This window comes from Schistocerca gregaria, chromosome 8 (genome assembly GCF_023897955.1).
Source record: "Schistocerca gregaria isolate iqSchGreg1 chromosome 8, iqSchGreg1.2, whole genome shotgun sequence".
NCBI classification, from domain to species: domain Eukaryota; kingdom Metazoa; phylum Arthropoda; class Insecta; order Orthoptera; family Acrididae; genus Schistocerca; species Schistocerca gregaria.
The window spans coordinates 234,500,693-234,523,721 of record NC_064927.1 but is presented as its reverse complement, the minus strand read 5'-3'; the positions used below and the strand labels follow the sequence as shown (position 1 = coordinate 234,523,721).

At 39.7% G+C, this 23,029-nt stretch overlaps 1 protein-coding gene across 3 annotated transcripts in view; it reads left to right on the top strand.

Moving 5' to 3' along the window:
• The window catches only part of LOC126284590 (histone-lysine N-methyltransferase SETDB1-like), a 318,415-nt gene that overhangs the window by 210,719 nt on the left and 84,667 nt on the right, over positions 1–23,029 (top strand). For all 3 annotated transcript variants that reach the window (XM_049983633.1, XM_049983631.1, XM_049983632.1), the window contains 5 exons: positions 827–1,022; positions 15,724–15,891; positions 18,529–18,671; positions 20,403–20,580; positions 21,874–22,030. In XM_049983633.1, coding sequence (XP_049839590.1) covers positions 827–1,022; positions 15,724–15,891; positions 18,529–18,671; positions 20,403–20,580; positions 21,874–22,030 — 842 coding nt within the window. The remainder of the gene's footprint in view (positions 1–826; positions 1,023–15,723; positions 15,892–18,528; positions 18,672–20,402; positions 20,581–21,873; positions 22,031–23,029) is intronic.

The window sequence follows — 23,029 nt, the reverse complement described above, 5'->3', positions numbered from 1 at the left end:
TTCATTTCTTTAAAAAACTTTTGTCAATCTCTTCTTCACTCCTCTCGGAGTCACAGGAACCAGAATTTGAGCAGTTTCCTGAAATTTCTTGTAGTAGTTCTTGTAGCCAACATTAATTTTCTTGATAAGACAACTTGAGAAATATAAAATCTAAAAATAAATCAAAGAATACTATAAATAACTACATATCCCATAAACTTGCGGACAGCTCAAAAATGTAACACCAACTACAAGTTTGGGTGTGATGTGCTCACATGTCTCTCCCTGTGACGCTGGTGCAACTATAAACTCAACAGTGCATCTTGGGCCCCCTCTGCAATACCACCAATCTACTATGACAGCAACATTTGTGTGGCAACAGTGATATTCAATAATCAGCTATTCAAAACACCTCAGGTATGACATACCCGATCTCACTCATGCCTGGGTAAAATGTTAGGAATAAGACTAAATTCATAGTTTCCTTAATATTGTAATTATAATCTGAGATGATTTGTAATAAAACAGAAAAAGAACTGAAAAATTTATCTTTTTTCTAATGATCTTACCAGGTCCTTGAATAATATGTATAACTTTAATGTTAGAGCATATCACTGACAATCTTATTACTGATGCTTACTCTGAATACTTGTTAAAATAGAGAAGAATAGTTTTTAGTTGTATTATTATTTATATGTACTTTTCTTGTAGCGATTGTAAATTGTACTCTTAAGAAACAATGAAAAACATGAAATTTCATATCTGTAAATTACAGGCCAGTCATTCATTGCAATATAATGTATTTCATTGTTTCTAACAACTTACATTTTATGCACAATTGCTGCAGGGAAATTGTCAAAGGCCGTGGACGTCGCTCTATTGCTTACCGCAGCCCATGTGGTAGACGAATCCGCACAATGGAAGAACTTCACCGGTATCTACGATCTGTGCGTTCAAAGATGGGAGTTGACCTCTTTGACTTTGATTTCTGGGTCCATTGTTGTGCTGAGTTCGTGTTAGAAAAAGGCTTCAGTGAAATTAAGGTGAGCACTTTGTGTGTATTTCACACAAATCATTATGGTGCTGGTTGATACAACATGGGAAACTTCTTGGTCAGAAAGAATGGTATGACTAAAGATAATTGTTTACTGTATTGGGCAGGTGTTGAATAGTAGTTGGGTGTGTAAACAAAGCTGTTGCACTGAAATAGTTTTAATGTGTGTGTGTGTGTGTGTGTGTGTGTGTGTGTGTGTGTGTGTGTGTGTGTGTGTGTGTGTAAATGACTCAACAATGCAAAACAATCAACTTACAGTAGCATGGGTAGCCCATGGGCGGATTCCAACAACCACTTAATGTATATCAACAACTTTTGTCTGTACCTTAGTTCTATGTCACTACACTCGGCAGAACATCGTCTTCATGATAGACAACCTTTGCTTTTTATAGCTCCTACTTGACGGCAAATCAACATTGTTATCATATGTAAAGCAGCTAAAGATAAACTGTATGCAGAAATTAAACTCTGTAATCCTGGTTAATAACACTTATTGGAGAGGAGATTGACAAATCGATTTTAACCCTGTTAGACTATAGCTGTGTCTCTTACAGGTCAGCAACACCCTCCGTTATAAGCCTACTAGGTGTTTCGTGAATGGAGCTTTCTGCACGAGTCCTCTCAATAGCCTCTATTTGGGGCAGATATTCCATGTTTAATGAATGGTCCATAGACACCAGCTCTTAATTAATTACACAGTTAAGATTTGCTTTACACCAGGAAATCCTTGTTACACAACAATTTTTTCCCCCAATATCCGTCTCCTGTGAATTGTTTGATAACAGGAAGAACAACGGAGGTTAGACTAAAAGACAGGCATTGGGAGCTCTGTTTCCCCATGATGATGTGCCCTTCTGCCCCACAGACTGAGCTCCCCCTCGGTGCACTCCATGCCCTTAGTACAAATCAACCTCCGGTATGGCATCATCAATCTCACAGACCCTAACACTTATCAGCAAAGTTCTGTTTGGTTATCCATTATGATGAAACCTTTACTCCAATATATACCAACAGCTCCTAGGACAATGAAAAGTTCAGAAAAGCATTTATTAACAAAATTATTGGCAATCCACAGAGTTCAACGTGCCAGAAATTTTGTTTTGTGCAACGACAACATCAACATCTTAAATACGATTGGAAATGACACTCTGACTAACTATGATCTCCACCATTCACGTACTTTTATACAACCTGTGTGATATTCCTCTGGACACAAGCCATTTAAGCATCCTTGTCAGTGGAATTTACTGGCAGATTAAAATAATGTGTCGGACCTGGACTCAAACCTGAGGTCTTTGCATGTGCAAGTGTTCTACTAACTGAGCTATCTAAGATTGACACACAACACCTGCATGGCTTTTACTTCTGGCAGTACCTCATCTCTTACATTCCATGTTAAGAAGTAAAATTTCTGAGGGCAGGTCGTGAGTTGTATGCGGATAGCTCATTTGGTTGAGCACTCACTCACAAAGGCAAAGGTCCTGCACATGTCATCTACGAAGATGTTTCAAATCAGCATAAACTCAGCTGCAGAGTGAAAATTCATTTTGGGTGAAGGACAATGATTGTCCTGATTCAATAGTTAAGGTAACTTCCACAACGAACCTGCAGCCAATGCCAGTCCAAGAAGCTACTTATCGGCATATCACAAATGCTATCTTATGAAAACTGGAAGAAGAGTGTATGATCAGTGTGTGACACAACAACCTCCAAATGTAAAAGCCTCCACTAAGAAGTGAAGAGCATTGCTTTGCCCTTCTTGAAGAGAATGCGTAGTCATATGTTGCATCTGTGTTGGTCACACTTATTGCTCAAGTGGCTACAAGTTATAGGAAGAGAACACCCTCAGTGAACATTAGTAGTGACCCTGATGGTCGTTCAAACTGGTGATATAAATAAGTCTTGGTGAGTCATTTGCATGTATTCTAGTTAACAATACAACAAAAGTATCTTTCATTTTAACCTTCGTACTGGGCACTTGATATTACCACTTGATTTATAGCATCATTTTAGATGACCTACAAGTGAGGTAGAGCTGGATAAGAGATATGTCCTGTCTCTTGAGGAACCCTTTCCAGACATAAACCATAAACTCCAAATCTTAACTTCCTCTGTACTTTCTCACAGGATACTCGTCTCACAAAGTATGCTGTGGAGTTAGTGTATTTGTATTTTATTCATGTCATAACATTTTACAGATGATCTGATTGTATTGTACAAGGAGATACGTCAACTTGTGTCTTAGGATATATGTAGTTGAAATAATTCTCAAACACGATTTTTCCCAGTATAGGCCTGTGTTTAACACAGTAATGTTATTAAATTGTTATTCTTATGATGTACCAGTACTTAGTGTCTGAATGTTACAGACATTATTTTATACATACAATATTATACACATCACTCTGCTATTAAATAGTCATATTCTTCAAATGATAATTTCATCATTCATAAATTTCTCAGTTGAGTAGCAGCATTCCTCCACCAGGAGATCATGTAGTTTTGTCTCCAGTGAACCTGCTGCCATGCTCAATACATCTCTATTCTTGAGTTTGTTGTAGACTTTCATACACATTTACAAGTGATGTTTTGGAATCATTAAATTTACTTTGTGTCTTGTGTTGTACAAGTGTTTGAAATGATTTTCTTGTTAGGTCAGGACTTATTTGTAAAAATATGATAATCTCAAATATGTACAACGTATGGATATGTAATATTTTTAGGTCGCCTGAATAAATGGTGACAGGATGTTCTCACATTTTTCTAACTTTTTTTAAGTAGCAGTATTCTGATGGGGTTTGAATTCCCCCCAAAAATTAGACTGTCTTCTTGTGTATTCAAAGTAACTGTGGTACATCACTTTCCTGCTGTTTATGTCTATTATACCAGGTAGCATGCGCATTGGAAAAGCAGAGCTGTTTAATTTAGTAGCTAAATAATTTGTGTGTGTTTGCCACTTTAGATTTTTGTTCAAGTTTAGTCCCAAGAATTTGATGGCTTGAGCTTCTTCCATAACTTGATTTTGATGTACGATACTGACGCCACCGATTTCTAATTGTTGGGTTTTAAATTGTGTAAGCAGGCTCATTGAAATGATAAGTTTAAGACCACATTTTTGAAACGATGTGTGTTGGTTGTGTAGTGTTTTTATTACACCATCAGGAATTGCCCTCACATTTTCTTTTTCAGTAAGTGCTGAAGTATCATGGGCAAATATAGTTGAGCACTGATATTGAGAGGTAAATCATTTATGTAAAAGAGAAACAAGATTGGCCCTAAGACAGCCTTGAGGGGTTCCTTGTGAAATTGTTTCCCATTGAGATGCATAATTTATGATGTTAGATTACCCTTTGCTTCATGTTTGTCAGATAAGACGTGAGCTACTGCAGAGCATTTTGTCTGAGATGTATCTGTGTAGTTAATGAATCAGCATTGAGTGATTCACTGAATCAAATGCCTTTGTAAGGTCACAGGAAATATGTGGCCCTTTACTGCTTTCATCCAATGATGACCTGCTTTTTTTCAATGAATTCCTTAAACTACTGTGAAATTTGGAAGGTAGAGATGTAAAGCTGTTAGGGTAGTTCTTGAGTCATGTTTCGATAGCAAAGTTGGGAGAGCATTTGTCTACAAAGAACCAAGGCCCCAGATTCGAGTCCCAATTCAGTATGCCAGAAGATTGTTTATCTTTCTGTTATTTGTCCTTATTACCCATAATAAACTGATTTTTTTAATATTAGTATATATAATATAGGGAAACATTCCACGTGGGAAAAATATATCTAAAAACAAAGATGATGTGACTTACCAAACAAAAGTGCTGGCAGGTCGATAGACACACAAACATACACACAAAATTCAAGCTTTTGCAACAAACCATTGCTTCATCAGGAAAGAGGGAAGGAGAGGGAAAGACGAAAGGATGTGGGTTTTAAGGGAGAGCTAGAGGGTAGGGAAGGTGCTGTGAAGCTTTCTATGTGGGAATGACCAGCAACAAACTGTCCATTCGCATGAATGGACACAGGCAGACAGTGTTTGTTGGTAATGAGGATCACCCTGTGGCTAAACATGCCTTGGTGCACGGCCAGCACATCTTGGCACAGTGTTACACCGTCCGGGTTATCTGGATACTTCCCACCAACACCAACCCATCCGAACTCCGGAGATGGGAACTTGCCCTTCAGTATATCCTCTCTTCTCGTTATCCGCAGGCCTCAACCTCCGCTAATTTCAAGTTGCCGCCGCTCATACCTCACCTGTCTTTCAACAACTTCTTTGCCTCTGTACTTCCGCCTCGACTGACATCTCTGCCCGAAGTCTTTGCCTTTACAAATTTCTGCTTGTGTGTGTGTGTGTGTGTGTGTGTGTGTGTGTGTGTGTGTGTGTGTGTGTGTGTGTGTGCGCGTGCGCGCTGTCCTTTTTTCCCTCTAAGGTAAGTCTTTCCGCTCCCGGCATTGGAATGACTCCTTACCCTCTCCCTTAAAACCCACATCCTTTTGTCTTTCCCTCTCCTTCCCTCTTTCCTGATGAAGCAACGGTTTGTTGCCAAAGCTTGAATTTTTTGTGTGTATGTTTGTGTTTGTTTGTGTGTCTATCGACCTGCCACCTCTTTTGTTTGGTAAGTGACTTTTTAGATATATTTTTCCCACGTGGAATGTCTTCCTTTATTATATTCATATCATTAATTTGAACCCAACAGTTATGTTTGTTATTGTCACTGTTGCATTTCGAAATCTTTTCTGTTGTCTTATTTTTTCTTTATATTTTCTCTTTCTGTTTTTGCCAGTAGTTTCACTTTGTATACACCTTCTTCTTTTTACCGTAATCTACTACAATTTTATCCCGCCTATATATACTCAATAATACGTAACCCACTTCCAAACCACAACCAAAAAAATTTTTTTTCCGCTTTTAACACTACTGCTACTATAAAATCCACCATTTCTAGTTCACAAACAGTTCCTTTCACCTATTAAACAACCATTTCAGCTAGTTCTAATAACTTTCGCTTCATTTCCATTTCCGTTTTTCCCACATCAGTGATCAATTTTAGCCGCTTCCCACAGGTTTTAACGTCATTATTTCTTCGTCAGACAATTGTTAGCCTCATTTACATAATCTGCCACCACAAAACCACTCCTTTTAATACATTTACACGTAGTTTTACCGAAATTTTCCCGAATTTCTCCACCCTTTAACTTGTTTTGACGGCAACTCAACCACCTAACCTTTATGCACATGGTTGTCTACCAACCCAAGTTCACCACAGGATCAACATAGCCCAGCTTTAACCAACACTTTTTTGCTTTTTTTCACACCAGATCTCCAGTTGCTTTCTAATTCACCTTTATCTCTCCCCATATATTTTTATTTTCATTTTCATTTCAGCTGCATGTTACACTTTCCACCTTCTAATACCATGTCACCCTCACAACACCCCTACAACGACCCCATTAAGTTTTATTTACATTCCCTCTGCAAACATGCCTTCGCCCTAGCCAAATTACGCTCCCATATTTTATTTTCTCAGGCTTGTCTGACATTTGGCATTACCCCCAAAGGCCTCACACTTAAAGTTCCCATCTCTGGCTGCAACCCTTCTTTCTATCATTCCCTATACCAGTTCCAAACTGAACAAACCATTGCCCTCACCCACCTAATCCTTCACCTACACATCAACTCAGCCAATGAACACATCCGTCAACTCCTGTCCTTAATAAAAGTCCTCAATCTTTCCTCTCCTACATCCACACCGGGTGTTCAGAGCATCCTCCTGCAGGCCATCTGCAAATTAGAACAGCATGCCACCCTCCACCTCAAAAAAACTATCCTATCTCCTGGTTTCCCCCCTCCGGAAAGGCAATTCACTCTCCCTTCACAACCTTTCCAGCAAACCTCAACCTCCTCTCATTGCACACAAACCCAGTGTCTCCCATCTGCTCAATCTCCCACTTCCAGCTCCACCCCCTCCGAAACCTCAAAATATTAGTCAACACAATCTGGAACCACAACACCCTAATTCAGTAGTTAACCTTTCCTCCAAACCTCTCTCCCAATCCGAAACCTCTGTCCTATCCAAAGGCCTCACCTTCAGCCCCACTCACAGATTTAACCAAACAGCCCTCGTCAAAGATTTACTGTCCTACACTCGTATTCTCTGCTGGAAATATCACTTTGCCATGAAGAAAAATGATCCTAATCCTACTCCTAATGATCCATCTCCCCATGACACTATCCAAATTGAACCCTGCCTGGAACAATTCTGTCCTCCGTCACAGCGGGACCCCTCTCAATCCTTCTTAAAAAACATTAATCCTACTCCTAATGTCACCACTGCTGAAGCCCAAGCTATCCGTGATCTGAAGGCTGACCAATTCATCGTCATTCTTCTGGCGGACAAGGGTTCCATGACCATGGTACTTGATCGTCGTGAGTATGTGGCTGAGGGACTGCGTCAGCTTTCAGACAACACCACATACAAAGTTTGCCAAGGTAATCCCATTCCTGATGTCCAGGCGGAGCTTCAAGGAATCCTCAGAACCTTAGGCCCCCTACAAAACCTTTCACCTGACTCCATCAACCTCTTGACCCCACCGACACCCCGCACCCTTACCTTCTTCTTAAAATTCACAAACCCAATCATCCCGGCTGCCCCGTTGTAGCTGGTTACCAAGCCCCCACAGAACGTATCTCTGCCTATGTAGATCAACACTTTCAACCCATTACATGCAGTCTCCCATCCTTCATCAAAGACACCAACCACTTTCTCGAATGCCTGGAATCCTTACCCAATCTGTTACCCCGGAAACCATCCTTGTAACCATTGATGCCACTTCCTTATACACAAATATTCCGCACATCCAGGGGCTCGCTGCGATTGAGCACTACCTTTCACACCGAACACCTGCCACCCTACCTAAAACCTCTTTCCTCATTACCTTAGTCAGCTTCATCCTGACCCACAACTACTTCACTTTTGAAGGCCAGACATACCAATAATTAAAGGGAACAGCCATGGGTACCAGGATGGCCCCTCGTACGCCAACCTTTTCATGGGTCGCTTAGAGGGAGCCTTCTTGGTTACCCAGGCCTGCCAACCCAAAGTTTGTTACAGATTTATTGATGACATCTTCATGATCTGGACTCACAGTGAAGAAGAACTCCAGAATTTCCTCTCCAACCTCAACTCCTTTGGTTGCATCAGATTCACCTGATCCACTCCAAATCCCATTCCACTTTCCTTGATGTTGACCTCCTCCTGTCCAATGGCCAGCTTCACATGTCCGTCCACATCAAAACCACCAACAAGCAACAGTACCTCCATTATGACAGCTGCCACCCATTCCACATCAAACGGTCCCTTCCCTACAGCCTAGGTGTTCGTGGCAAACGAATCTGCTCCAGTCCGGAAAACAGCTTTCGCATCCCGCAACTAGCCTCCCGACCTGGTACAGAAGCAAATAACCAGAGCCATTTCCTCATCCCCTCCAACCCAGAACCACCCACAGAAGAACCACAAAAGTGCCCCACTTGTGACAAGATACTTTCTGGGACTGGATCAGACTCTGAATGTGTCTCTTCAGCAGGGATACAACTTCCTCAAATCCTGCCTGAAATGAGATTCATCCTTCATGAAATCCTACCCACTCCACCAAGAGGGTCTTTCCGCCGTCCAACTAACCTCAGCAACCTCTTAGTTCATCGCTGTGAAATCTCCAAACCACCTTCCCTACCCTTTGGCTCCTACCCTTGTAACTGCCCCCGGTGTAAAACCTGTCCCATGCCCCCTCCCACCACCAACTACTCCAGTCCTGTAACCCGGAAGGTGTACACGATCGAAGGCAGAGCCACGTGTGAAAGCACCCACGTGATTTACCAACTGACCTGCCTACACTGTGACGCTTTCTATGTGGGAATGACCAGCAACAAACTGTCCATTCACATGAATGGACACAGGCAGACAGTGTTTGTTGGTAATGAGGATCACCCTGTGGCTAAACATACCTTGGTGCACGGCTAGCACATCTTGGCACAGTGTTACACTGTCCGGGTTATCTGGATACTTCCCACTAACACCAACCTGTCAGAACTCCGGAGATGGGAACTCCGCCGCTCATACCTCACCTGCCTTTCAGCAACATCTTTGCCTCTGTACTTACACCTCGACTGACATCTCTGCCCAAACTCTTTGCCTTTACAAATATCTGCTTGTGTCTCTGTTTGTGTGGATGGATATGTGCGTGTGTATACTGTCCTCTTTTTCCCCTAAGGTAAGTCTTTCCGCTCCCGGGATTGGAATGACTTCTTACCCTCTCCCTTAAAACCCACATCCTTTCGTCTTTCCCTCCTTCCTGACGAAGCAACCGCCGGCTGCGAAAGCTCGAAATTTTGTGTGTGTGTGTGTGTGTGTGTTATTTTATTGTGCCTGTCTACCAGCGCTTTCCCGCTTGGTAAGTCTTGGAATCTTTGTTTTTAATATATTTTTCCCATGTGGAAGTTTCCTGGTATTGATGCAGAAAGGTGGGAGGGAGGTATTACAGAGTACATCTTAACTCTTGTATTGGGTTATTGATTGTGAAGATAAAGAGGCTAATAGCTCCAATGTTGAGCCCCTTCAAAGCGTCATTCATCTCCATTCACTCAAAAAGGTATTTGAATGCATGCTAACCCCTTGTGTTCTCAAATGCATTTTCCACTGTCCTAAAGAAATACGTTGCAGAAGTAAAGCCACAAATGCAAACACCCCTGCAGATGCTAGCACTTAGTGAAAGTGAAATGATATATCCAAAACAAGACAACCACAATAAGCTAAAGGTCAGATTTTTGGATGATTAGGCTTCAGTAACAACCTGTGGTGACAGTTCTTTGTTGGGCTCCCTGCCCCTGCCCACCGTCATCACGTACTAGTCTACAGCGATAAGTGAGAGTGAAACCCAATTTTTAATTTGATCCTATCCCGCAGTACAACGTAAATGGATCTACGGGATGTGTGCAGAAGTTAAAATTGTTGGTACACATGAATCCTTAATACTTGGGCTTTTAGGAGGTGCACTTTATTGTTGTGGATAATTGGGTCCTGCCAGGATGCGCTCTCAATAGGAAGTACAGTGGAATACAAGTGGTGAAAAGGTGAAGGGTGATGTGGCTGTGTTTTTCATAAGCACATAACACTATCCACAACTGAATTCTTGAGACAGTTACCCTGTTCAATTGTTTTTATTGGGAGACATTGAAGCAAACGATGTTTTTTGGGCCTGAGAGGACAAAGAGGTCCCTATTCACCCTCGTAATGGAGGTTGCCTTTTGATACACGCCTGCTTCCTCTAATAAGAGGGCCCACCATTATCTAAAGCTTGTGAGATAGCACTTTCAGTGCATCATATTTTACATGCCTGTACCTTATGTGCTGATTGGAGAGAATCCATTGTTGTACAAGGGGATTCACTTTCAGTTTTATGTGATAATACATTAATCAGACCATAGCCTACATTCAGTGTCAATGTGCAATAACCACTTACAGACAGCAGGTGGCAGGACGTATGGGGGGGACACGGAAAATAGTACAGTTGTTGAAATGCGGAAACTGACCAATTTATCTGGCATCCTGAAGAGCATCATGATTGGCTTTTGGGGCAAAGGTGGAAGCATTTCCAAAATGGCTAAGTTTGTAAACTGTTCGTGTTTCACTGTAGTTAAAGTATACTGTGCATGGCAAAATGGCACTATCCAAAACTGGTGCCAAGGCAACTGTGGTGCCCCAAAAACCATAGATGACAAGGGTAAATGACGGCTGTGGAGATGTGTACAGGCAAATAGACATGCAGCTGTTGAGCAAATGATTGCCCAAATGAACAAAGAGGCTACTGACAGTATCTCCTCAACAAACATTCAGCGAATGCTTCTGCTTTGTGTCTTCGCAGCAAGTGCCTGGTTCATGCATCCTTACTGACGGCTGTTCATTGGTGACAAAGCCTGAAATTTACAGACAGTACCGCAATTGGACATCCACTAAGTGGTGACAGGTGGCCTTTCAGATGAACCACATTTTATCCTTCATCAGACAGATGGCCATTGGCATGTATGGTGCTGCAACAATTGTTGGAAGGCTCTGTATGTCCGTCTTTTTAGCAATGGCCGCTGTACTTGGCTGTTGGAAAGAGGGTGTCAAATTAAACACCTTTTAGCTGTCAATTTTCAACCTTATTTTATTAGGCAACCAGTTTCAGTGCTTTACTACACCATGTTGAGGATCCAGGCCTGAGGAGAGAGCATTATGGTCTGGGGAATGTTGTCATAGCGGTCTGGAAGGCACAGTGTATCAACAGCTACATGCAGTTTGTCCCCCCACCCCTTGTCACGGCGGTGTCTTCCAGCAGGACAATGCAACATGACACCCATCTTGCATGGTTCAAAGAGCACCAAGATGAATTTACTGTGCTTATCTGGCCACCAAACTACCCGTATTTAAAACCCACCGGAAACGGGCTATCCCACCTATATTTAATTACTAGGGGTCAGTAGGGCTGAGAAGTACATGCCTTTTGGTGTCACACCTATCCCTCTGTCCTTCCTGAGGAAAGACCTCAATATCTCTAAAACTAGGAATGGTTTTTTTCTGCTTTTAAAGATGTCTGTTGGCAGTAAAGGAATTTCATGTTCTGTACGTGAGTACTGATCAGCCTTTCTGTCACCTTGTAATTTTACTGTTTTCTCAATTGAATTCTTGTTTTGATAAAAATCTATACTTTTATACTGACTTAAATACATTTCTGGCTGTTGGTGAATCAGTGACTGGTTTTAGAGATAGGAAATTAATTGTAACAACTTTTATGACTGTTAGCTTATTATTGTAAAAAATAGGCACTTACGATCTCTCTGTATAGTGCTCTAAATCTAATAAAATCAGATCAGCTATTAATCTTTCAATTACTTCTTTGCACTATAACTTTTTAAGCTCAGCAGTTAGTTGTTCACACATATAGTTGATCATGATTGAGACCTCTCATTACATGATATGGAATGAGTCACTGTCACAGTGATTACACTATATCATCTCAGCAGAAAATATGGCAATATGCTGGTCACTTTAGATTCTTATTCTTTATTTTTTTAGTACTGTTTTTGGTTTATAATACACAAATGTAAGTAATTTACTCAGCAAATTTTGTGTCCAGCTTGTTTAACTTCTTGGTAACAGTTCTGCAATTCTGGTGGTGGTTTTGAAACAAATGTCAGCACCAATTGCACTTTCCTTTTTATTTTAAATGAAAACTGGTTGCCTCCCCCAAGGCCATTACCTAGTGATGTATGTCAGGTGTCCTGAGAGGTGCTCCGTCCTCTCAGAGCTTCTCACATATAATGGCTTTGGGGGCTGAAACCGGTCATTGTTTAAAATAAAAAGATAAGTGCAACTGGTTCTGACATTTTCTTCAAAATTTATTTAATTTATTGGTAAGGTGCACAATGTAATAATTTAAAGTGGTTGCAAATAGAAGTGATATATTCGAGACAAGTTGTCCATGATCATATATACTTGAATTAGTTTACTGCTAGTGATAAAATTTTCCACATTATTTCATGAATGTTGTGCTATCATCACATAAAAATTCCTTTAGTGAAAACAATCTTTCTTCACTATTAAGGATTGCAATTTTCTTTTTCTGTTGTTGAAAGTTTGTCCCTTTTAATATGTTTTTATGACCATTAGTACAGAGTCTGCAAATAGAATGTAATGTGAGAGAGAAACATGAAATTTTCTTTGTATTTTCTGTTGCACACGTGTTGAAAATGGTCTCTTACAAGTAAATTTGAGCTGTAGATCAAAGATACACAGTTCATATACACAAATACAGGGGATAATTAAAATCTTAAGATCTCTGAATAGTAGTTGATATTAATCCCTGCAGTTTTGCATTACACATATGTCTATATTTTTGTGTCAATATTATAATTTCATTTTTTAATTAACCCAGCAGATAATTCCATATCTTATAACAGTTTCAATCTAGCTGTGGTAAGCTGCCTTTCTTTTATCCATGTCTGTTGTGCAGGACATTGAGTCTTTGCAGGTGTGCAACTTTTTTCCCCCCTCACATTTAGCATTCATGTAAAGATCTTTTAAGTTTTTTCCTCTCTTGCCACATGTGTCCCCATGAATGTGACTGGCTCTACTTCCTTAAGCTCCTAGTTTTATGGATAACTTGAAAGCCACTGACCTGATAATTAAGTTTTAAATTGTCAGTTTAATATGTTTAGATTGAACCTGTGCTCTCTAAGTTATCAAGCACATTTTTGGCTCTCTGGAGGTTTTGATCTATGGTTTCATTTTGAGAAGTACAGAGATGATCAAACTTTTTCTTCAAATTTGTTGGAAGCCAACTGTGTGCCAGCCATCCCTGTCTCCCACCAACTCTACTCATATGACCTAGTTGTCTGAGATTTGTCTTGTCCAGCACAGGAGTGTAGTTTAGAGAACATTAGTTTAACTCAGTTGTAAGCAACAGATATGCATTTTCAACAATTGAGAACACTTTATAATCTCAGAGTAAAGCAAAAACAAAAGAGCAATTGCTAAGTAGCCAACTTTGAGTGTAAAACTATAAATGACTGAAGTTATACACTTCAGCCAGCAGGCATCTAGAGATGTGTTCAGCATAGTGAAATTGCAGGAACTGGTACTTGCAAGCTCAAGTGAATGGTTTTGGAAATGCTTTTGAAAGTGAGATGCAGAATTTTCTTAAGGTTATAAATAATGTAGCAACCAGTTGTGGAAACATAATTTATTTATCTTGCTGCAGATCGATTTCGACTGATATCAGTCATCATCAGGGCTTGGAGGCACTTTGTTGCTTATACATCGTGTTCAATAAGCGATGTATAAGCATCAAAGTGTCTCCAAGGCTTGATGATGACTGATATCAGTCGAAATCGATCTGCAGCAAGATAAATAAATTATGTTTCCCCGACTGATAGCCCATTATTTGTAATTCTTACTTCTTTTTGACAAATGTGAACATGTATGAAGTGTGTTCAAAAGTATCCAAAGTTTTGCAATTTTACTTATTGTATCAGTCTGATTCATGCAATTTTTTGTTGTTATGTTGGCAAACATGTCTGAAACGTATTTCTACACTAGAAGCCACATTAAATGTGTATTCATTTGTCTTCCAATTGGATTGCAGAATTTGAATTAAATTTTGCTATGAAAATGGAATAAAATGAGACAAAAAGTTTAGAAATATTGACTATTCATTAGGTGATTCTGCTAAGAGTAAAACAAGGGTTTGCATGTGGAATAACTCTTTTCAAGATGGCTGTGAAGAACTTGAAGATAACTATCAGGGCGCTCGAGCACGTTAACGACCAATGAAAACTTTTTCGAAGTGAAGGAAGTGGTTATGAACAAAACGAAGTCAGTAACAGAGCAGAACTTGTGAAATGTGTTACAACTGATAACGAAACATGGGTGAATAGGTATGACATTGAAACTAAGGCTCAGTTGTCTCAGTTGAGGCATTATGGACCGCCAAGACTGAAAATAGCTTGGCAAATGTGATTGAATGTGTAGGTTCTGCTCGCTGTTTTCTTCGATTCTAAGCACATAGTGCATTATGTGTTTTTGCCTAAAGGTCAAATGATCAAGCAGAAGTACTAGCTGGAAGTTCACTGCTGTTTCTGTGTGTGAGGGGGAGGGGGGGGGGGGGCTAGCCCAGATTTGTGGCAGAACAATTAATGGCTTTTCAACCAATAATGCACCTGCTGACACTTAATTGCTTATTCGTGAATTTTTGGCTAAAAACAACAATTTGATGATCCACCTCCATGTTTGCCAGATAAGATTGTGTGTTACTCTTTCTGTTTCCAAAAATAAAGAGAGCCTTACGGGATTGTTGTCTTACAAGCCTATCTGAGGTTAAAACTGCATCACTGAAAAGAGTGAAGTGCTGTCTTTGAGACAAAGTTCCAGAAGTTTTTGGGAGCTGGAAGAAGCTCTGTTATAAGTTTATAATATGTAATGAGGACTATTTTGAAGAATATAATGTCATTGTAGCCGAATAAATAAAATTATTTTTAAAAAATTAAAAATCCTGAAACTTTATAAATCCTCTTTGTATGTATAAAAAAGTTTTAAAATTTTATAGGAATTGTTAAGTCATAATTGTGATAGCTTGCTCAAGTTTATTTCGCTCCTCTGTTTTTTCTCCACCTCCCTATCCAGTCCTCCATGTCATCGGGTATTGAGCACAACTTGCCCTGCCTGTGGCCAGAACGATCTCCCCAGTGCCTCTGCCTCAGCCTCCCAATTGTCACCCAGTGTTCCCCAACCCTCCCTCCAACTCCTTGCTTCCTGTATCCCCTGGCCCACTTCATTCTACCTGACACAACCATTCAACACAGTCAAGCTGCAGTGTGTGTGTGTGTGTGTGTGTGTGTGTGTGTGTGTGTGTGTGTGTGTGTGACCCCTAAAGAAAAGTTCATCTGAAAGCATCAGCAACGTTCTCTGTCTTGTTAATGCACCTACTGACAACACAATGCCTCCCTATATTATCGTAATCAACTAATCTGATTTGTTTGACTTCAGTAAATATCTATTAACATAGTTAATTTTTGTTTGTTGTAATGCCATTACCTCTAATCCCAAGGGAAATGTACAATGTAAACGTATGTTGTAATAAAGATATTTGTTCCAGGATCTTTCGTATGGTCTTGAAAATGTACCAGTGTCGTGCGTGAACTGTGTAGATCACAGTGTGCCAGACTTTGTCAACTATTCCACGAAACGCTTGCCCATGGAAGGTGTACCACTCAACCTTGATCCAGAGTTCTTAACTGGATGTGACTGTGAAGATGATTGTAGGGTAAGGAGAAATACGCACACTAGATTTCAAACAGAGAATATCAAAATGGATCATACTTAAATTAATGAAGATAGCATTTACAAGGGTCATTCTTAAAAAGAAAAAATGTTTTGACCTGACAAGTCACACAATTCTCTCTCCATCCCTGCCATTTTGTCATAGATTATCCTAATCGTTGATGCCAGTATGACACTAACGTAGAGCAGGACATCTTTTTTACTGTCTGTTTGTGTGATTTTGAAATTGTGACGAAGTTAACGAGCTTGCATAGTGTGAATTTCATAGTGTAATACAGTTTCTGAATGCAAAAAAGCCTACCATATCGAAATTTACAGACGTAATTGAAGTTCATAGAAATGTGACAAATGAAGCTTCAGTTCAAAAATGCCCTTCAGATGTTGATGAAGGATTTGCCTCTACAGTTCAAGTAGAGGTTACTGAACATCCATCTTATATCTTTGACTTGGCTCCACATGATTACCATCTTTTTTCCAAATTGGATTTTTTGGGCAGAAAGCACTATGAAAATTGCAACCAATGGAAAGAGAGCAACAGTGACCACAAGTGAGTGTGCAGAAGACATAGGAGAGCTAGTGGAGTGCTACAACAAATGTTTAACTTTGAATGGTGGTAATGTAGAAAAACATCTGCAATGTTAAATTATGTTGTAAAATAACAATATGAGAAGGATAGATTTTACTTGACACACAGATTTGCAGACAGGCACAATGAAAGAGCATGTAAGTAATTGCAGCTATCATACTGTCCACCAGATGTAGACAAAACAAAACTCTCACACAAACACAAGTCACAGACACATGACCACTGTTGTCTCGAGGTGCTCAGGTCTGACTGTGACTGCATCTGAGATGAGCAGCAGCCTTTGTTGGGGTAGGTAAGTGATGTAAATAAGAGGCTTGGCGTGGCAAGTAGGAGGGATAGAAGGATAAGGATGGAGATAGATGCTAGTGCTACTTATGAGAGCATGCAGGGATATAATGGGCACAGCATAGGGCTGCTAGGTGCAGCATTAGAAACTGTGCTCTGGCGGAGAATGGAGGAGGGAAGAGGAGAGAAGTAAAGAATGAGAAATAACTATGTAGTTGTGATGGTGGGGTAGAAGGTGTGCGTAGTACTGAAATGGGAGCAGGGAAGCGGATAGGCAGTTGGAAGGCAGGGACTAGCAAAGGTTGCTCCTCATCTCGCCTCAGCTACAATCACAGTCAGCCCTTGGTTTCTGGAGACAACAGTGGTCATGTGTGTTTGAATATACAGGTACTTGTGTAAATGTGTGTGGGTTTACCATTTCTAATGAAGGACTTCTTTAGTATCTGATTCTGTCTAGAATTTTTTTTCATTGTGCTTCTCTGCAACACAGCACTACATCTTTGTTTTGAGAGCAATCTGTCCTTTTCAAATTGTTGTTATTTATTCCTTGAATTTCCAATGAGTGTCATAAAATAAGTTTTCTTTCATTAGTTTGAATAAAAAGGAAACATGTTCTGTAATTTTAGAATGACCTTTATAGTTGTAAAATTTTTGGCCTCTGCATCAACCACCTACAAACAGAGAAAATAAGTATTTCAGTTTTTTAGGGACACAGCTTAAACATATCAGCTGCTAAGAATGATTAGTCATTAGTGGCTGGCGGTGGCGAAGCGTTTCTAGGCGCTTCAGTCCGGAACCGCACGACTGCTACGGTCACAGGTTCGAATCCTGCCTAGGGCATGTATATGTGTGATGTCCTTAGGTTAGTTAGGTTTAAGTAGTTCTGAGTTCTAGGGGACTGATGACCTCAGATGTTAAGTCCCATATTGCTCAGAGCCATTTGAACCATTTTGAAGTCATTAGTGGATAAAATAGAAGAAATACCATTTCTGGGCTATAAACAGCCAGCAAGGTTTAGTAGTGGTGAGAGTCTGTAAGATTTGCAACACTTACAAACTTGTAGGAATTCTTTTCTCTTTGATCAGCTTAGTTGTAAGTTTTGTGTATTTCCTTCTTGTTTCATGTAAACGATCAGCAACACTTACTAATTACCCGAGAATTTTCCAGAAACTTTGTTTTTTGATACATGTCTGTCAACCAGTAAGTGTAAAAGAGAAGAGCACATTGTTACTTGATCTACTTTATATGTGCCATTCACAAGAATACCCAAAATTTGAGAGATGCTGACTCTTCCATTTTGTTTATTTCTGGAGAAACATTTGAAACAGATGTTCAAATTTCTTACATTTATGAAAATAGTGTTTGTAATGAAATAAGGACAAGACAATTTTCTGTTGACAAAATGTTAGCTGACTTACTCGCATGACATGAGTTGTCTCAAAACCAAGAATTGCCATTACCAGGCAACAGCTTCACTTCCCTTCTATGAGCTATTAGTCAAAAGCTACAACATTTTTTAATTGCACACTAATAACATAGATCTGTCAAAATGTCAAGTTACTCTGTGGTAAAGATTCTTTGTGAAACTTTTTATCTGTTACCTAATTTGCTGCTAGAGCTGTTTTGTTAGTCATAGGAATGTAAGTGTATTCCACTTCCTAGTGGGACAACTGCTATTAAGAACCATAGTATTCAGCCCAACCTCTGGGTCAGTGTTGCCTGTTTCAGATAGTTATCTTTTGTTTGCAGGATCGTAGTAAATGTGCTTGTTGGCAGCTCACAATTGGAGGTACAGCATGTGTGCGAGGTGCTCAGCCAGATTTCTCTGTTGGCTATATGAACAAACGTCTTCCAGAGCCTGTTACAACTGGAATTTATGAGTGTAATGTAAGGTAATTTGACTCACATGTTTTTTGCTGCTGCTGTTTTACTTTGATTCCAGTGAAGTGTATTTGAAAGACTGGAAACTGTTTAGTAACATATATAAGTGAAAACAATTTTTATAGGAATCTTAGGACAGATGAAAAGATAGTTAGGGCAGGAATTTCAATCTTAAACTGAATGCAATGAAATCATCATCATAGAAGGTTATTTATTAGTATATTTTTGTTGTGACAAGGGGTGGTAGACTTTACAAGGAATAAACTGTCTCCCAAGGAGAGAGCAACAACATACCCTTTATTGTTGTGTAACAGTGAAAACTCATCATTAGCTTAATTAGGCTGCTGTCTGATGGTTGCTAACAATGACACTTCTCAGCTCTAATGTTAGTTACATGAAAAGTTAACACTTAGTAATTAATGATCCCATTGAACCCACAAGTCCTAGATGATGATATAGTTGGCATTGGAACTGCTATCAGATGGATGCTACCGCAAGCTGTGTGTATGCCCTGATTGATGAGATGCTGGCGTGGCCAGCATAAAGGCCTGGGACATGAACAGAGCTCAAAGTTTGGGTACAAGCTCTGAGGGATGAGTAACTGGAAGCAACCAGCAGGAAACCTGGAGTGCATGCTGAATGAATAGTTTTGCTCTCTTGGATGGGTCACTGGGTGTGGCCAGTGTAAAACCCAAGAGCGTAAGTGAATGCTGTCTGCTAGTCATTGCCGCATCTTAAGTAGGCAGGTGGATGGATATCCGCATGGAACACGTGACTGAGTATGCAGTGCCATGGTCATTGAGGCACAATGTGCCAGTGGTAAGTCAGCCATCTCTTGTATTGGCTGCAGCAGACGCCACGGACAACAAGCTGGCGTGTTTCACTCATTATGTGTGGAGCATGCGCCAATTGGTACTGGATTGCCGGCAGTTGGTTAGTTCCGGAGGATGGCAAGAGCCTGGAAACCTACCAGTCATGGGCGTGTGACTGGTAAAGGACTATGGACATCATCCCTTCTTCCATAAGAAAGTGGCAGCCAATTTTGATAATAAAGGAAGATGCTGCATCCCCTTCCCCATAGGGAAAGAGATGGTAGAGATATCTCAATCATAGCTTAGGATCCTGCCACTTTGATAAACCCCGTAGTGTCTTCTGAGTCAGTTGTTTCTGTAGAATTATATAAAATTTGACATAAATTCTTAGATGCTAAGCATGAAAACATATTTTTGTAATATTCTTGCCTATGTTTTTAGTTTTCAACCTAACCACATCATGCTTGTTCATGGGTCGGCATGTTAGTCTGGATTTTGCAGTGTTAGAGATGGAGGGTGGCGAGATGCGCTTCCTGTTGTCACCCGTGTGTGTGTGTGTGTGTGTGTGTGTGTGTGTGTGTGTAAAATTGCACTGGAGAGTATTCTTAACCTCAGAGTAATCTTGTCTCCTAAAAAAAGCTTACTCTCTTTCTGCCAGATCAAGGAATGTTTTTTTCTATGATATGAGATAGAGATTGTGTAAAAGAATGTTGTCTTCATCAAATACAGGAAGACTGATAGAAACATATAGTGAGGCTGTTTAAATATTTTTAAAGGCCAAGTACAATTATTGCTTTGGACATGACTTTTCATTATAATGTGTGTACTATTGGCATTACTTATCACTTGTGAAGCTGTTCAAAATGTATTTCTTGCAAGTGTTCACAACATTGTAAAATCTTGTTTTTCACACTTCTTTTACATTTTTAGGTGTAAATGCTCCAGTACGTGCTTGAACCGTGTTGCACAATTTCCTCTTCAGCTGAAACTCCAAGTTTTTAAGACTGTAAGGAGAGGCTGGGGAATACGCTGTCTCAACGATATCCCACAGGGCTCATTCATCTGTGTGTATGCAGGTCGTCTACTGACAGAGCAAGGTGCAAATGAGGTATTTTCCATTTTATTAAAATAAATTTTAAGTAAATGGCACAATAGTAGACAGTCCTAGCTACAAGATAAATGATAGCATGGACAGTGATAGCCCTCCACTGTGCAGTTTCAGCAAAATAGTATGAGTTATATAAAAAGTAACACGTGCCATTTAAAGTTAATTTATAATGAATGGTAATCGCTCTTGTGTGTCCACTGCTCTCTCTATATCCTCTGTGTGGTGATTGTTCGTCTAACCACATTAATTCTGTAGAAAAAGAGATCAACATAATAAGATGTAGGTGTAGAAGCAGTCCTTCTCTGTTATTGTTGTTATACTGCAACATTGTAAGATATTCTCACAGATGAAAACACTGACACATTATAATGACTGGCAGAACTGTGTTTTTTCTTCTTCTTCTCTCCCACTCTCTTTGTTATTATTATTATTATTATTGTTGTTGTTGTTGTTGTTGTTAGTAGTAGTAGTAGTAGTAGTAGTAGTAGTAGTATTAGTAGTAGTAATAGTAATAGTAGTAGATACTCAAATACCTTACAGTTCATACTGTTGAGTCACTGAGGATTGTGTAAGATGTAAGAGAAGTCCTGAAGACCCTAGTCTTACAAGGGGAAATAAAAATACCACTTCTTCAGAAGAAACTACAGTCTGGCATCCAGAATGTATCAAACCTTCAGTGCTTCTAACAATAAATGCTCTTGGGTTATAACACAGTGTTCTTATTACATATGTTTGAATAAAACTGTTGACAAGAATCATACTTACCAGTTGATGTGCCAAATTGAACAGTATGTTAATTAATGCCATTCTGCTATATAGTTTGAATGTTATACTTGGTGTAATTAATGCAAATATCTCGATGTTGCTATTAGTTCTTTCGTGTTTGTTATGCTACGATTGTCCTCATTTCTCTTCGTTCACACCAAACCAAAGATGAGCAAAATCCCTATACTGGCTAGTTTAATGACAAATTAACATTATATTAGTAAAGTAATATCCTGGTCACACACTTTTATTAAAACTGATCACCAGCTTCAGTTTTGTATACTGAGTACCTATGTATTGCTGCTAAGGTTTTGAGTCTGATGATGGGTGCAAAACAGAAACTGGCAATCAATTTTAATAAATTGTAACGTGTCCAGATCATTGACTTTTATAATCTAATCCAATACCAAGGACACTGGTCTCCTCAGAAGAAGCAGCCATTAGGTGATACTTCCTCATTGCAGTGACTTTCACTGAAAAAAGTTGAAATGTTTCTGAAAATATATAGATTTAATTAAATGTCTTTAGGGCGGCAAAAATTATGGAGACGAGTACCTGGCAGAGTTGGACTACATTGAAGTTGTTGAAAGAATGAAAGAAGATTATGAGAGCGATGTCCCTGAGGATGGAGATGTCGACATGGCAGAACCATTCTCTCCCAAGAAAACTACAGATGCAGAGAAAGGTACATAGAATTTTAATATTAGATACTACGGCTTACTGTTGGAAGAACATCAAATTGAAAAAGGGATTTTAGTATTAATGTTGTTCTTCTGAATAGTTGAAGTGATTTTATGTGCATGTGAAACCCAGTGCTTTCTCCCTAAGACTGTTAGATATTTTTGTCTATATCATTTTACAGTAATAAGAAATAAGATAGTGCATTAGAGCATGGTCAAAAGAAACGTGACGTGCTTCATACTTACTTTTTCTTTTCCCATCAGCTTGCCCCTATTAGATGGTTTTCCAATATCTTTAAGAGCCAGTTCCAGACGGAATGTTTTGTGTTTGTGAGTTGTCTGCATCCTGCACAATCAATCTCCTTCTCTTCTCTGACTACACTTATTCAGTATTTATATTCTAGTATTTTATTTTATTTCAGATGGTGTGTGAACTATTTTAGTTATTTTTATGTTGTCGAAGTGCCACTTCATAGACAGCATCGGCACTTCTTTTTACTAGAAGGTACAACTGTTGATTACTGTGATAGTTGTGTAGGGGGAAGAGGACAAGGATGATGACGATGACGATTAGTCATGTCATTGAAGTGACACAGAAAGTATTGCAGTTAGATGCATAAAAAGATAATATCAAAGGTCAGGCCCACACTACTGCATGATGCTGACCAGACTTCGTTGGCTTAACAATTCATGGATGGAGCTGCTACTTCTTATTCAAGTGGCTTGTCAGTTGGTTTCATGAGGCTGAGTGCATCGTCTTCCAGACAACCCCCCCCCCTTCCCCCCCCCCCCCCCAACACACACACACACACACACACACACACACAAGGAGAAAGCCCTGGCGATACCACGAATCGAACCTAGGTACCCCACATGGCAGTCAGGCACACTGATCTTAGTATTTAAGTTCTCATTATGAGAAATGTTTCACCATATGCGGTGTGTGTGGTCTATGCACTTGATACTGCTCTCGTGTCCTGTGATATATAATTTCATCGTGTAAT